At 35.9% G+C, this 16,647-nt stretch overlaps 1 protein-coding gene across 2 annotated transcripts in view; it reads left to right on the top strand.

Annotated features, from left to right (window-relative positions):
• The window catches only part of LOC150093706 (transmembrane protein 138), a 57,603-nt gene extending 41,223 nt beyond the window's left edge, over positions 1-16,380 (top strand). For both annotated transcript variants that reach the window (XM_090412974.1, XM_090412972.1), the window contains exons 4-5: positions 303-378; positions 16,008-16,380. In XM_090412974.1, the coding sequence (XP_090269100.1) occupies positions 303-378; positions 16,008-16,117 (186 nt within the window). In that variant the 3' untranslated portion in view covers positions 16,118-16,380. The remainder of the gene's footprint in view (positions 1-302; positions 379-16,007) is intronic.
• The last annotated feature ends 267 nt before the right edge of the window (positions 16,381-16,647 follow it).

Here is a 16,647-nt window from a genome sequence, read left to right as displayed (position 1 = left end):
TAAACTTTGAAGACTACATTTCTTCAGTCTCTCTTCATATGTATAAGCAAAATCTTCCAATATCTTCTTGGTTACTCTACTGGATCTTTTTTGGCTTTCCCCATCTTTGCAGACCTCAGGTGATTATACAGATGTGACCTTATCAAATACTTCTTTAGCTCAATTCAAAGAAAAAAATATATGTATGTGTACATCTTTGTTCTTGAAATATGAAACTTTATGTACTATCCTGTATTAGAAGTTCTATTTATATTTATAGATGCCTCATAATACTTACAAATAAAATATATTATTTATTTCAGAAACTGAGATGGTATACACCACTTAAATATATATGGAGTAATGAACTTCATGTTCTCTATGTTCTGCAGAGAGGAGGTAGATAATTTTATTTTGGTTGAATAGTATATTAAAATTTTAATTTATTTATTTACGCACATGGCTTTGTGAAACTGACAAGTGAAATGTACAATCACAATCTCCAGAAACAAATGATGAAAATCTTAACATGTAAAAGTTCATTACATAAAAGGCATGAACTGCACTCCAAGTCTTCCTTTTTTTAAAAAAAAAAAAAGCAAAAGAAATGTGTTATAATCAAGTCAGGGAAAATTATCATCCTACTGCACCAAATATGGCAAGACTGCATGTTCTCTCAACGCATCACAACACAAATGTAGCTGTATCCAAGGTTTTATTAGAGAGAAGTTGTGACTTTTGTGAAATCTTGATCCATTAGAGAAAACCCATTTCACTTTGCATCATCATCATCTTCTAGCACGAGGAGGAGTTCTGCTGATACTTCGACAAGGACTATGAGAGCTGCCATGAGAATAACATCTTCTTGGTGAACGGGACCTTGAATCTTCTATTTTCTCCATAACCACCACCATACCAGCTACAGGTCAATGTCCAGACTGGAAAGCCAATCCAAGGCCTCATCTGTCACCTTGTGGATGTCCAGTAGGCCACCACTGTGAAATTGGCACCTTGGGCAATCGTTCACAATATGAGTAATTGTCTGAGCCACAGGAGAACAATCACAATAAGGGTAGTCACACAGCCCCATTTATGTAGTAGGTAGCCACATCTGCCCTGGTTAGTTCTGATCCTGTTGATTGATGACCAACTCTTCCTAGGAAGAGCAAAACCAGGCTGCAGAGCACAGGGATCTTCTTCCAGGAAGCTGTTTGTTGGGAGATTGTTGGACCAGTATTCTCTCCACATGTCAGGTGTTGATGGCAAGGTAGCTGAAGCGAGTTCGTCCATGGTCCAGAGAGACTTTCTAGATTTTAGGCAAAGACCAGGTGGATTTATAAGAGTCTGGTGCAGGGGCAGGAGTGAGTTGCTCATTGCTTTATTAAATTCTTTAAATGAGGCTTGTCTTCTCCGTATATTTGGTGGAACAATGTTAGATAGGACAGGCAGCCAGGAGAGAGGGTGCTTCTCACTGTCCCACTAATTGTGCACATGGTAGAGTTTAGCTGAGTGTCTATAATGTTACTATGTGCACTTCTTTCCCAGACAGGGGCACAATATTCTGCTGCAGAGAATGCGAGGGCTAGTGCAGACGACCTTAGGACTCCTGCACCACAACCCCAGGTTGTTCCAGCGAGCCTTGAAATGATATTGTTTTTTGTTTTAATTTTGTTGGACAGGTTGGTGATGTGTCTTTTATAGGTTAGGCTTTTGTCCAGGCTCACTCCAAGATATTTCGGGTGGGGCTCCTGCTCTACCATTTTTCCACAGAAAGAAAGGTCGAGGTGTCGGTTCGCCTCTGCATTGTTCAGGTGAAATACTGTGGACATAGTTTTTTTGGCTTCAAGTACCACTGCTTGAAGTACTCTTCCAGGATGTTCAGGTTTGTGTTCAAGGTTGATTCCAGGTTGGCAAAGGAGATAGCTTGATGTAGGATCGCTAGGTCATCAGCTTACATATACCTGCTTGAGCTGGTGTGTGGTAAGTTGTACATGTAGATGTTAAAAAAGTAAAGGGGATAACACAGAGCCATGAGGGAGACAGTTGCGAAGGAATCTGGGTCTGCTCTTTTTTCTGCCAATATGGACCCGGATCTTTCTGTTGGAGAGAATGGATTCAAAAAGCTGAAAAGTTTTTTTGCACCTTATAATATTTCCTAACTTTAGGAGGAGGCCCCTGATCCAGACTGTGTCATAAGCTGATGTTAGGTCAATGAAAGGGGCTCCAGATTTAAATTTCTTCTGGAAGCCTGCTTCAATCTGTGTTGTCAGGGCCAGGACCTGGTCACAGCAGCTTCTTCCTGGCCTGAAGCCAGCTTGTTCAATCGGGAGTGCTCTTTCGATGAGTGGTGAAATTCTTTTAAGGAGAATTCTTTCTCCTTAAAGGTGGAGCAAAGCAAAGAGATAGGTCGTAGATTTTTCACATCATTTGGGTCTTTCCCTGGTTTGGGCACTGCAATTATTTTGGCTTCCTGCCACAGATTTGGTAGTTTACCAGTCATTATAATTTCTGAGGAAAGGGCTTGGTGAGTTTTAAGGCTATCTGTACCTCTTCCCGAGATATTGGGTGTATAAGTTTAGGAAGCTCGGGTCCCGTCTTCAGGATTTGTCTGATGGAAGATTGTACAGCAATTTTCCTGATAGAGTGGGATGTATCGTGGAGGTTTTCAATAAATGATTAGCCATTTGATCAGGAGTTATCTCTGTTGTTTTGTGTGATGTTGGTTCTACTCCACCTAATTTTCTTAGAAGTGACCAGCTTTTCCGGCTAGATGTGATGAAATCGAGTTCATGGATGGTTGAGATCCATCTTTTTCTGTTTTTATCCAGGGTTGCTATGAGCTCCTTAGCAACATTTGGGTCTTCTGTTTCCTCATATTTGGTTAAAAGTTCCTCCGTTTCTCTACTCCAGCATGGAATATATTGTTTTCTGTAGTCTCTAGGAATAGAGGCTTTGGCTGCAGTTTTGATTAGTTTAACAAATCTAGGATACCAATTAAGAGTGGGTGGAATTGCTCTAATAGTTTGCTCGATTTGTTTCTGAAATGCATTCCAGTTGGACCTACAAAGGTTCCAGCTAACGATTGGTGTTCCACTGATGACTGGAATTAATGTGCCTGTTTCTATTAATGTAGGACAATGCTGACTATTAGGGAATCTGTTGAGTAAGGTTCTGGTTGTTGGCAGAGAGAGAGGTCTTCAGAGTTTGTAAATTCCGTTCTGGTTCTGCAAGAAGTTCTATTTAGTACTTAAAAAAGTATTAAATGGTAATTGGTTAAAAAAAGAAGCAAATTAGTACCAAGAACTAATTTCTCATTATAAATCAATATCAATCTTATATCATTATCAATTTCTGAACCAATGTTGATTTATTCTCAGTGATCAGTCTTATAAATAAATATCATTACCTTGTTTCCTTTTTCCAATGTCAGCATTATAAAATGCTTTTTATGTTCTTCACATTTAGTTTATAAAAGGCCACATTCAGGAAATATTTCTCTGTCAAATTGGGGTTATAATCCCGCTTACATTTATATGAAGTGAAACCAGCCTTCACCTAACTTGTAAGGTATACAGAGAAATAACCAGGACTTCTGACCCAATCTCTGATCTCACTTCTTCATGGTGTGCCCTCCTTAATGGCAATTAGGACTTCACTAACTAAACAAGTCTCCAGCTGTTATTGTCATAAAAAAAGTAAGCAACTGGTAAAAACCCAACCTTAACACTATAAATTAAAGATAACAAGAAATTATATTCTTGGTTTAATCCTTTATCCAAGTGTAAGCAAACAAGTTTGCACCTGAACTATTTTCAGGACTGGGGCAACTCGTATAAAGAAACTAATGACTTCACCTCACTTGCCTTAGTATACGAAATGCTACTCATATACGAAAATATGACTTCTTCATTAATTCAACCTTGGTATCACCTCTGGATCTGGCTCCCACTGATGAGACTTCAGTAAAGGTCAAAACCGGTCTGGGTAGCAACCCTTCTCATAATGTATAGCATTATACATGTCTGCAAGGAGATGTGCTTTGCATTATGGAATATTAAGGGCAAGTGATGTGAAGTCATTAGCTTCACAGTTTGCCCCAGTCCTGAAAATAGTTCAGGTGCAAACTTGTTTGCTTATACTTTGATAAAGGATTAAGCCAAGAATATAATTTCTTGGTATCTTTAATTTACAGTATAATCAAGTGGAAAAACTTGCATCAACCTTAACACAATTTAAGATAGATAGTACCCAACGGCATTAGAAACACAATTGGAAATTATGTGAAACTAGCAGAAGAATTAGGGAAATACCATGTCAACTTAATTGGTGTTACCGAGTTCAAGAAGACTAACACAGGTGAGATACCAGTAAATAATAATTATTAATTAATTATTAATTATATTAATTATTGTTAATATAATTAACCTGGGGGGAGACCTGACTCCACCAGGTGCGTCCCTCGGGTGGAGAATGAGGGAAACCCCAATGGGTTGTTCCGAATAAAGAATGAGTCGTGGACCAAAGGATGCAGCAGAGGAGTGTCAAGCTGGCTGCATTATTCTGCCATTCAACCCTATGAATCAGGGGTCTCCACTGTGTCAAGAGAATGTTACTGCGTCCGAGTAAACCAACGCGACTGATCCTAGATCACAGGGAGCAGTTGAGAAATTTAGTATGTGGTCAGCCAATAGAGTTTCACATCTCTTAACCTTAAATATAAGGACACTGTTAAAACCTGGGAAAATAAATCTGATGGACAAAGAACTTGCTAGGATTAAATGGGACATTGTAGGTTTTGCTGAAACCCATTGGGCAGGAGAAGGAGCTATAAATCTAAATTCAGGAAAACTATTCTACTTGGGCAGAGAGGACAATATACATAGAGGAGTTGCCATTTTAGTGAATAATAATAGTCTACAAAATGCAGTCATGGCCATAGAACCACATGGCCTAAGAATGATCGCTATCAGATTAAAAGGTAAAGAAAAAAACGTTCACTTTACAATAATTCAAATCTATGCCCCTGACCAGTCAATGATGAAGATGAAGAAATCGATACCTTTTACAATAAGTTGCAAGATCTAATAGACAAGACCAATAAGAAAGATATATTAATAGTGATGGGAGATTTTAATGTCAAAATTGGGAAGTTCACCCCAGGCATGGAGAATGTGATGGGCAGGTTTGGAGTTGATAACGGGACAAAACTTGAAAAAGAATGTCTCGACATGAAATTCCGAAATTAGCATGTCATGTAATTTCTTACCTTTTAGTGGGAATAGCGCAACTTACTAAAATTCCGGGTCATTTCAGGTTTGGGAATTAATCCATTTCGAAAATCGGACTCCTTCCATTCCAATGGCCGGTTCATTAACATGGTAGCCTATGGGAGACCGCAGCGGACACACTAATGCATGAGCGGGTACCTCGTCTTCGTTCGCTACTGGAAGAGATGTCACTGGAAGGGGGATGAAACAGAAGTAACATCGGGTTGACGTCACTGTGACGTTGGCTCTCTCTCCGCCTGCGAGTAGGATAGCGGCCGTGGTGTCTGTATGTTTCTGGTTACTATACGGTCGCTTGCGGGAATATGCGGCTGACCACATGCAACTTGTTTACCGAGGCTCCCTATCTTGCTTTGGACGGTGTTTGACTCCTTTGGAAAATTGCAAGACACATTGCATGGTTAGGTTAGGTTAGTTCTTTAGATTAGTGAAATCTAAAGAACATCCAGCAAAAATGCTTCTGATTTGTGTTATAGCTGTTTTCTTTATATCCTATGCATGTTCAGTTCCTCTGGTAAAGGAATGTCCATTTCAAAATCGGCGGGCACCATTATTCCGGTAGCACAAAGCTAGTCTTCTCTCCATATTGGTGCATCAGTGTGACGTCTGCCTGATGTAACATTCGCTTCATCCCCCTCACTTCCGCTTGCGGACGAGGACTAGACACCTGCTAATGCATCACGACGTGCACAGCGGTCTCCCATAGACTTTAATGTTAAAAAACCAGACCGTTGAGTCCCTTCTAAAAATGGATTAATTCAAAAACTAAGGATTATCCGTATTTCCAGTTGGTTGCACTGTAACATTCCGCAGGTAAGGGATAGTGTGTCATGCAATTTTGAAATTTTCCAAACGAGACATTTCACGTTAAGTCATACCGATAACAGAAATGAAAGAGGAGAAAGAATATTAGAATTTTGTAAAGTAAATAATTATTTATTTGTAATACCCTTTTTTTTCCCATAGACCTTCCCACAAATACACATGGACCTCACCAGATGGTACAATAAAGAACTGTATTGATTACATTCTAATCAAATGCAATTGGAAATCATCAGTGCAAAATGTTAGAACTTTAAAAACTACTTGACACTGACCATGAACTGCTTGCAGCAAAAATTAAACTAAAATTCAAGTATCGTAAACCATGAGCTCCTATCAACAAAGTGGACCTGTCAAAATTGAAAGAGAAATCTATGCAAGATAACTATCAGACACTAATAGGAAATGAGTTTAGAAGATTATCCTATGATAATATAGAAAATACATGGAATCAAGGTAAAAAAATTGTTACAAGTACTGCAAAAAACATACTTGGTACAACATCAAGACCAAATCATGAATGGATAACCCCTGAAATTCTAAATACTAAAAAGAGCAGCAAAGCATATATTAAATATAAAAAAATACAGAAGAAAATAAACAACATTATAAGAATCTTAAAAACAAAATTGATAAAATGTGCATATCTGCCAAAAATAACTGGTTGGAGGAAAAAGCAAAACTGTGCGAAGAAGCTAATAAAAGAAATGATAATAAAACTGTATACAAAATTATCAAAGAATTAACTAAGATCTATAAAGATAAACCATTAACAATGAAAGATAAAAACAATCTAGAAACTTGGTCAATACAAATTATTAAAATAATTTGGAAGGACTACTATCAAACATTATTTCAAAAAGAACAGGAGGAGGAAAGCATAACAGAAAAGATGATATATATGAAAAGGCACCACCCATAACTCCAGCGGAAATTATAAATGCAATAAACCAAATGAAACTTTCAAGAGCTACGGGTAAAGATGAAATATCTATAGAACTATGGAAATATGGTGGCAAGGAAGCTATTAATTTCTTATTGAATTTATTTAATCAAATTCTTTATACTGGAGTAATTCCAACTGACTGGAAAACAGGAATTATACCAATTCACAAAAAAGGAGACAAAAGAATATGTGAAAATTATAGACCCATAACACTCTTAAGTCATAGTTATAAACTATTCATTCAAATTATATAAAAGAGAACACAGGTGCTTACAGAAAAAATCATAGAGGAAAACCAAGCAGGATTCAGGCCACATAGATCCACTATAGACCATATCTTCACCATTAATAATATAGTCGAAAAATATTGGGAATACAACCTGCCTATATACTTTTGTTTTATAGATTTTAAGCAAGCCTTCGATTCAGTTAATAGAAACAAATTGATCACTATCCTAAAAAACGTAAAAATGGATTTTGATATTTTAACATTTATTTACAAATTATTATGGAGACACCAAAGCTTTTGTTAAAACGAACAACATTAAAACTGAGGATTTCAGAGTCGAGAAAGGTGTAATGCAGGGATGCCCTCTCTAACCTCAACTCTCTATCATCTTCCTAGAAGAAGTCTGTAAAACCATAGCTGATGAACCAGGTGTAAAAATCAATGGTAAGAACATTAATCACATAAAATATGCAGATGATATCATTATTTTAGCAGATTCTAAACCACAGCTGGAAAAAACTATTAATATTTTAAATGACTCTTGTAAAACTTATGGTATGAAAATAAATCATCATAAAACAAAAATAATGAAGATAGGTAGAGAAGAAGAAAATATTTCTATAAATCTCTAAAATCACCTGCTGAAACAAGTTAATAAATATGTTTATCTTGGCAGTCTTATATCTAGTAACCTCAACAATATGGAAATAGTAAAACACAGGATAAACCTAGGTTAGACCAACATGAATAAACTAAACAAAATATGGAAAAATAAAAAAATCCCAACGAGTCTAAAATTAAAATTATATAAAACAATTATTATCCCAACGGCTACTTATGCTTCAGAAGCCTGGAGATTAACTCAACAACCAATCAAGAAAATTCAAGCATTTGAAATGAAATGCCTCAGAAAAATTAATAACACCCACTGGATGCAACACAAGACTAATGATCAAGTCAGAATAGATTTAAACTTCCCAGATAATATAATAGACACAATCATTAAGCATCAACTGAGATGGTTTGGTCATATTCAGAGAATGGCCCCTCATAGACTCCCATATTTAGCTCTGAATGGATATATATCAGAAGAAAATGATCTAGAGGCAGACCAAGAAGTACTTTGATAAAGTTGCTGGAAGAACATTCCCATCCACCCAGCTATAGAGTCATGATTGAGATGGCTAAAGATCGCGATAAGTGGAGAACCTTTCTTCTTAGTGGACTCAACCCGTTATCAAACGGATGAAATGAGAAGAAGAAGAATATAATTAATATCATAATTGGAGTTATTGTTAAAAAGTAGGCAACTGGTAAAAACTCCACTCCAACAAAATTTAAGATAGGTACCAATGTTTTTTGATGTGCATGAAGATGTACAATTGGCAGAATGATAGCACATTGCACTGAAAAAGCCTCTATCAAGATTTCTTGATAGAGGCTTTTTCAAGAAGCTTTTCTTGAAGATGAGTTAGTTAGTCTCATTCAGAAGTAACAGGCGTTTGTTCTCCCAGAAACTTTAGTTTTTTCATCCCAGACAAATTTTTAGTGAAGATGACAAATTAAATGTGGAAATACATAATGGAATAAGCAAAGTAGGTAAGAATCATCTAGTGCTTGAATGCACATGTAGAAAGTTTTTTCACTTGGTTGTAAATTAACTAAACTTGCAAAAAATAAAATAAAATTACTGTTAGTGGATGGCAGATGGTGTTTTGTGGTGATAGTGGATAAGTGCCATTGCATGTAGATGGAGAATTAAGTAGTGAAGACAGCAGGTTGCATGGACTGGATTACATTATGAAGAAAGTTGTATTTTAATACAACTTTCTTCATAATGTAATCCAGTGAAAAAACAAATGAAGGAAAGCTGTATTAAAATACAACTTTCCTTCATAGTAAATATTACAGAGATAGTGAACTCTACTTTCCTTTATACATGTGATGTTATTACTCATGATTAATAAATCCAATGCAACTCTTTAACCAAATTGAATAATTGCTGTAACAAATTTGGTATGAAAATCCCAGTAAAAGGACAAATATTAAAAATAATAAAATAATTAATAACTGCATTCTCAATGATGAGTCTATAAAATAAGTGAGTATTTCAGCTGTTTAGACTTTTAGTGAAGATGACATTAAATATGGAAATACATAATGGAGTAAGCTAAGTAGGCAACATCCAAGTCATCTTGCTGAATGCACACGTAGAAAGTTTTTTCACTTGGTTATAAGTTAAATTAAGCTTCCAAGAAATTATGCTGTTTATTTTTTTATTTTTGAATAAATAAGAATATAATTTCTTGGCAAGTTTAACTTATAACCAAGTGAAAAAAGTTCTACAACTTTTTCTGATTTAGACTATTTTAATAATAGGTTTTACATCTTTTCACTACTTATATATGGGAAATATATGATTTCTGCAGTACTTCTTTCAAAGAACCTTCTTCACTCCTCTGCTCATGCCTTCTTTATACAGTTTCTCTTGTTCTACCATCTGCCCCATTCTGTGAAAAATTGCTTTCATGTCAACCTGATAACTCCTAACTATGTCTGGATCACTTCTTCTCCCTCCTCTTCCTATTCAGGCTTTGCAATTTACATTCTTTCAATCTGTCTTCATACTTCACATTCCAAAGACCACTGACCACCTTGTGAATCTTCTAGACCCTTTCTAACATATTCTTGTCACCATGAAAATACACATTTAAAATACACATAATCATTAAAATTATTTAAAACTATTCATGTTATTTACAAAATATAAATTTTGAAACACCCTATACATATTTGAACTACATATGAAAGAAAGGTAACAAGATCTATAGCACATCACTGCCACCACATCTGAGCAAAAGTAATGATGCCAGTACTACTCAGTGTTCCCCCAAAGTACTAACCAAATTCAATGTGGTTTAATTCTGATGATTAGACAAGATCATGTGTAAACTTGCCAGGAAGTTATATCCTTGTTTAGTCTTTTTTCGAAGTGTATACAAATTTTGTTTGCATGAAGTATCTTCACAACTATGCTCTCCGTATATAGAGGCTAATTGTCTTCACATTAATTGCCTTAGTATCCCATAATGCAAAACAGATTCTTATAAATGTGTATGATGCTATGCATTATGGGAAGTACCAGTAGCCAGACCAGTTTTGACTTTTATTGAGGTCCCATCAGTGGGATCAGATCGAGAAGAGGGTGTTCAGGGTATTGTGCACAACACTACATGATTAACTTTACATTTTTATTAATCTCCTATCAATAATTTTTCTCCAAATTAGTCTATTACTGGTCAGCAGCAATATATTGTCATATCTAACATTTCTTTCTTCTAAAGCGCTTCTGACCGAATCAATCCACTTAGACCTTGGTCTTCCTCTGGGTCGTTTCACTAATCTTTCCTCTCCCATTCTATTTAAGTGACCATACCACCTTAGATTAGCCCTGCTCACACCTTCTTCAATGCAAGCAACATCAAGTTCCTTCTTGATGTCTTCATTTTTAATGATTCTACCATTGATGCCATCTGTTCACTCTCTCCTGTTCTTTCTTAGAACTCTCATATCGGTGGTCTCTAATTTTTGATCAAGTGCTTTATTTCTGGTTGCTAGTTTAGGGTTTTAGTTAATTTCTCTCTTATTCCAAATAAATTTAGTCAACTGGCTACCCACCATATGATCTTTGTTTATTCTGTTGTCTATTTCCAGATTCAACTTGCCATCTTCACTAAAAATAAAAGCCTAAATAGCTGAAATATTTTACTTATTATATAGCCTCTCCATTCATGTTGCAGCTGAAGTTTTCGATATTCCTACCCATTTTCATAGTTTTAGCAAATTACTGATTTTCATGCCAAATTTGTCACAGCTGTTTCCTGGAGACTTGCACTAAATGTGTTTAGGAATACATTATCATCTGCATAAAGCAAAGAGCTAAGTTTGATATCTCCCATTCTAATATCAGGTTTAATGCCATTTTCTTTCATAATGTGATCCATATAGATGAATAAGAGAAATGTGCATTCTTATCTTACATCTGATTTCATATCAACCCATCTTCCTGTATTTCCTTTGATTCTAGCTGCTAATTTAAAACTTAAACATAAACTATGTATTGCCTCTATAATGTTCCATTTACCCCATATAACTGCAGTGTTTTGAAAAGTTTTTCCCTGTGCACTTTGTCGTATGCCTTTTCCACATCTACAACACTCAAGTACAAATTCCTTGTCATATTCCTATGATTTCTCAACTATTCGTTGTAAAACGAAAATCTGATCCAGTTTCTTTTACACAATTTTTCTCAGCCTCTTTTCAAGTATGCCTGCATAAATCTTACCTGGAATACTTAATCGAGAAATTCCTTCTGTAATTCTCACATTCTGCTTTGTTCTCTTTTTTATAAATAGGTTCTATGAGAGTTCTACTTTAATCATCCGAAATTCTACCTTCTGACCATGCTCTCTGAATTATGCAGTGTAGCCAATGCAAAACTTTTATACCTTCATATTTGAGCATTTCTGGTCAGATATCATCTTCTCCAGTTGCCTTTCCATATTTCAAATTTTTGACAGCTTTTTCTACCTCAAGTATTGATATTTACTCATCTTTACATTTCTCTTGAAAATTTTCTACTACAGTTCTGCCACTGCTTGTTTCATTTAACAGCCTTTCAAAATAATTATCTCAGACATCTAGGACATCCTTATCTTCAGTTTTCATATTACCTTTATCGTCTTTGATTCTTTTTTAGAATAGTATTTTTTCCATTTCTGAGCATTTTACCACCTTCCTGATGTTTACCTTCTATATTCTTAATGATTTTCTTCCCATGATTTTTGTTTAGCTACTTTCACACATAGCTTAGCTCTGTTACATTTTTCTCTGTATTCTTTTAGGGCATCTGTTGACATATTTGCTAGAAACTTTCAGTATGCTTTCTTCTTTTCCAGAACTGCTTCTTTAATTTCCTGTGTCTGTCAGTGTTCTTATTTTTCTATGCTTGCAGACAACTTCACCACATGCCTCCACAGCTGAATCAATCAATGTTTTCTTCAGAGTTTGCCCCTGAGATACCAAGGTGTGGTTCAGGTTTTCAGACTCCTTCATTCTTTCTTCAATAATGTTTGTATAGTAGTCTACAGTTAACCTGTAAAATCTACCCAACTTAAATTCTTTTTAAAACATTTTTACATACTGTTATTTTCATTCTGCTATTCAGTTTTATCCTATTTTATCCTAAATGGGAAGTGATGGTCACTTCCAATTTCATATCTTCTGTACACTCTTGTATCCTGAACCAACATGAAGATATCGCTATCAACAATAACATTTTGCTGGCCTGGTTGGCTGAGTGGTTAGCATATCCGCTCTCCATTCAAAAGGCTGCAGGTTTGAATCCCACCATGGGAATGGATGTTTGTGATTGTGAAAATTCTAGTGGTCGTGGTCGGCAGTAGATGGCGTTGGTGTAGATGATGAAGGTAATTGCGGTTGATGGAGTGGTGGAGACAGAGAGTTGTAGAGTAGGTGCCCTCCCTCGATGAGTCTTTGGACTCCCTGGAGGTGTTACATAATAATAATAACAACACAGTCAATGAGGCTTTTCTTATTTCTTGTGTCTTTTCTCCATGCAAACTTGTGGAAATCTTTATGTTAGAACCAGTTAGTAATGACTAGTCCACATGCTGAGCAGAAATCCAGCAGATACTTACCATTATTATCAGCCTTGCCCTTTTCTCCAAACTTTACCAAAACATTTCTATATACCTGGTGGAATTCACAGTCTCTTCTGTTGTTTAGGCCTCCAACAGGTAACAGTTTTCCATTTGTGCCTATGGTCCCCACAGAAGGAGATCCTTCTGTGGGGACCATAGGCACAAATAAGTTTCATTGTCTATTTTCCAATTTTGAAGTTTGCTCACAGTTCTACTCAAAACTGCCTTCCAATCAATTGGTGTTGAATGCTGTCACTACTCCTTCCTTTACTTTCCTTGAACATTATTGCCTAAATATAACATAATCACATCAATTTCCTGATATGTATCTATCTCCAAAAGGGTGTTTAGGTTACTATAACAGCACTACATGATTATGTTTACATTATTATTAATCTCCTATCAACAATTTTCCTCAAAATCAATCTATTACTCATGAACATTCCAGTATTGTCATATCTAACATTTCATAATTCTAAGGTATTCTGACTTATTCAATCCACCTAGACTTTGTCTTCTTCTGGGTCTCTTTCCTACCATCTTGGCATTAAGCACCTGTTTTGCTGATGTTTTGCCTGTTTTTCGGTTTTTATTGCTCTAGAAATTGAGCTTGAGTCTGTTCCAGTGGCTGACTTTTTACTGCTCATCTAATTCTTTCGCAAAATCAGTGGGAGCCTTGTTTAACTGGGCGATGCACCATCATATTATTTGTGGTTTAAGCCAATAGTGAGTATAATTTTTTCAGCTAAGTCCCAAATTACCAGCCTATCCTCATTTGTTGAGTCCAGTGGATACCTACTAACGAGGTGCACCACATGAAGGTGAGGATTAGGCATTAAGTCAGAAGCCCCAGTCAGTTCTCTACATTCCTTAAAGACAATGTGGAGGTCTCCTCTCAGTTATTTGGCTTCGGCCCTTAAGCAACTCCCACATCCCTCAAACTACATTTCTCTTCTAATTATTCACATGGTGAATTTGAATAATTCAGATATTTAATAATTAATATATCTTAATTATTCCAATTTGCCATTTATTCAGGTTATTTTTCATGGAACGAAAAATATACAGACAACTAGATGGAACTGCTGTGTTCCCTTATTTTCCAGCCAGTTTCTATATGGAATTTCTAGAAAATCAACCACTCAATATACAAGGCTGGTCTGAAAAGTTCTTGGCCTTCACCATAGATGGCAACACTGGTCACCTTAAATCTGGCAGATAAGGTCCTTATTGTTCTGGGTGTATTAAATAGAGCCGTTGACTAGATATTTGTTATACAAGTGTGGTCTGAAAAGTTCTCGGCCTTGACTATAGATGGCAACACTATTTGGCAAGATTTTCTTTTTCTAAGTTGGTACATCTGTCATAAGCATCCATGTGAAATTGCAAGTCATTCTATCAAGTAGTTTGTTTTATACAGCTGTCTGAAGCAAAAGTGTTAGCTGTATCCCTTGAAATGGATAAAATTGAGTATTGTGCGGATATAAAATTCTTTGTAAAAGAATGTTTAACACCAAAATAAATTCATTTGAAGTTCATAAAAGTTTATGGTCACTCTTCTCCTTCGTTTTTGACAATTAGGAAATGGGCTGCCGAGTTTAAACGTGGCCATACCAGCCTTGAAGATGATCCACGTGAAGGACGTCCAATTGATCAAGTGCACGATATAGTATTGGATGATCAGCGAGTCAACGTGAAATTGCTGAGACTATAGGCATTTCAAGAGAACATGTAGGATATATTTTGCATGAATAATTATATATGAAAAAGCTTTGCGCAAGATGGGTGCTGCGCTTGCTCACAGCAGATCAAAAATGCATTTGCATGAAAATCTCTGAACAGTGTTTGGAGTGTTTTAACAAGAATAAAACTGATTTTATGGGTCGATTTATTACTATGGATGAGACTTGGATTCACCATTACATACCAGAATCCAAACACCAGTTAAAACAGTGGACAGTAGCTGGTTGTTCAGCGCCAAAGAAGACAAAGTCGGTTCCATCAACAGGAAAGGTCATGGCATCGGTGTTTTGGGATGCTAAAGGCATTTTGTTTATTAATTATCTTGAAAAGGCTAAAACAATAACGGGGGAATATTATTCTGATCTTTTAACCAGACTAGACAAAAAAATTCATAAGAAAAGACCCAGTTTGCAGAAGAAAAAAATCATCTTTCATCAGGACAATACACCTGCCCACAAAGGTGTTTTGGCAATGGGAAAATTAAGGGATCTGCACTATGAATTATTGGAACATCCATCCTATTCCCCAGATTTGGCTCGCTCTGATTTCCATCTCTTCCCAAAACTAAAATTCTTCCTCACTGGTCAGTGTTTTTCTTCGAGTCAAGAGGTGATTGCAGCTGTAGGGGGGTATTTTGCAGATCTTACAGAGAACCAGTACAGGGATGGGATAATGGCGCTGGGGCATCGCTGGAATAAATGTATTAGTCTTAAGGGAGATTATGTTGAAAAATAATAATTTTGAGATTATAAATTTGTTTTTTCATTGTTAAGCTGAGAACTTTTCAGACCACCCTCATAGCTATACATTATCTATGCTATGTGTATGATATGTTTGATATATGGCTTCATGGTCCATGTTGGACACGTTAGGCATATGTTGCATTTGAGACCCCTTTAATTCTTGATGCTCAATTAAATTTACTGAAACTTGCAAACCATATAACAAACAGTTACATATTTAAGGTAAGCAAATGAACAGTATTTGTTTAAGCACTGTATATTGTGTTTTCATTGGTAGTAATGAAAAAAAATGAAGTTATTCTTTGTTAGGAATGTGCATTATTATTTATTTCCTTAGTTATAGTTGATTCTCACTATAACACTGCTATAACAAACTACTAAAAGTCTCATCCACATTTCCATAGGTACTAAAAGAAATTTACTATAACAAACCACTGTTTCTATAGGTTTGCTATAGTGAGTGTTGACTGTATCTAGCAAAACATTTAATATCCAGAAATAGTTAACTGACAGCTGTTTTCTGAATGTTTCTTCCAGGTGCAGCTTTTCACTATTACTTTTATAAACGCACTGCCATTCGTGTTGTTGATCCGCAGTTTTATGAAGACAGTAAATGGTTACGCACTGAACTTGCCAGAAGACATTAATTTTTTGAACATTTAAAATTTTATTATTTGACATATAACATGATACACACCCAGCCGGAGACAGATTGAAAACGCAAATTGGCCCTGTAAAATATTGTAAAAGAAAGTTGCCACTAGCCTGTTCAGTGCATACTGGCATCCAATCCAATGGGAAATTTCTCAGGATCCAAATTACCCAGTATGCCTCTGCACATAGCTACAAAGAGTTTTAACTTTTGTCACCATGTGTATTAAGAAGTGTAAATAAAGGTTGTAATATATAGTGTACTGTATTATCAGTTTCTGACATACATACTAATATTGTGACTCTCACTATAGCAAATTCATAGGGACCACATCAAGTTTGTTACAGGAGCCCATATGTTTGTCTAGGTTATAATCTCTCTGGTAAATTTTTAAAATAGTTTATTTCCACATTTGGCTATAAAATATGACTAGATCCATAATATCGTACACTTTAATATCTCACTTAAGCCAAATTGAAGCCTTGTAGCTTTATACTTTTAATAATTGATTATGCACCTACTGAG

The sequence above is a fragment of the Typopeltis vanoorti genome, chromosome 23, assembly GCF_054136105.1.
Source record: "Typopeltis vanoorti isolate ZY-2024b chromosome 23, IOZ_Tvanoo_1.0, whole genome shotgun sequence".
NCBI lineage: Eukaryota > Metazoa > Arthropoda > Arachnida > Uropygi > Thelyphonidae > Typopeltis > Typopeltis vanoorti.
This window is presented reverse-complemented; position numbering and strand designations above follow the sequence as displayed.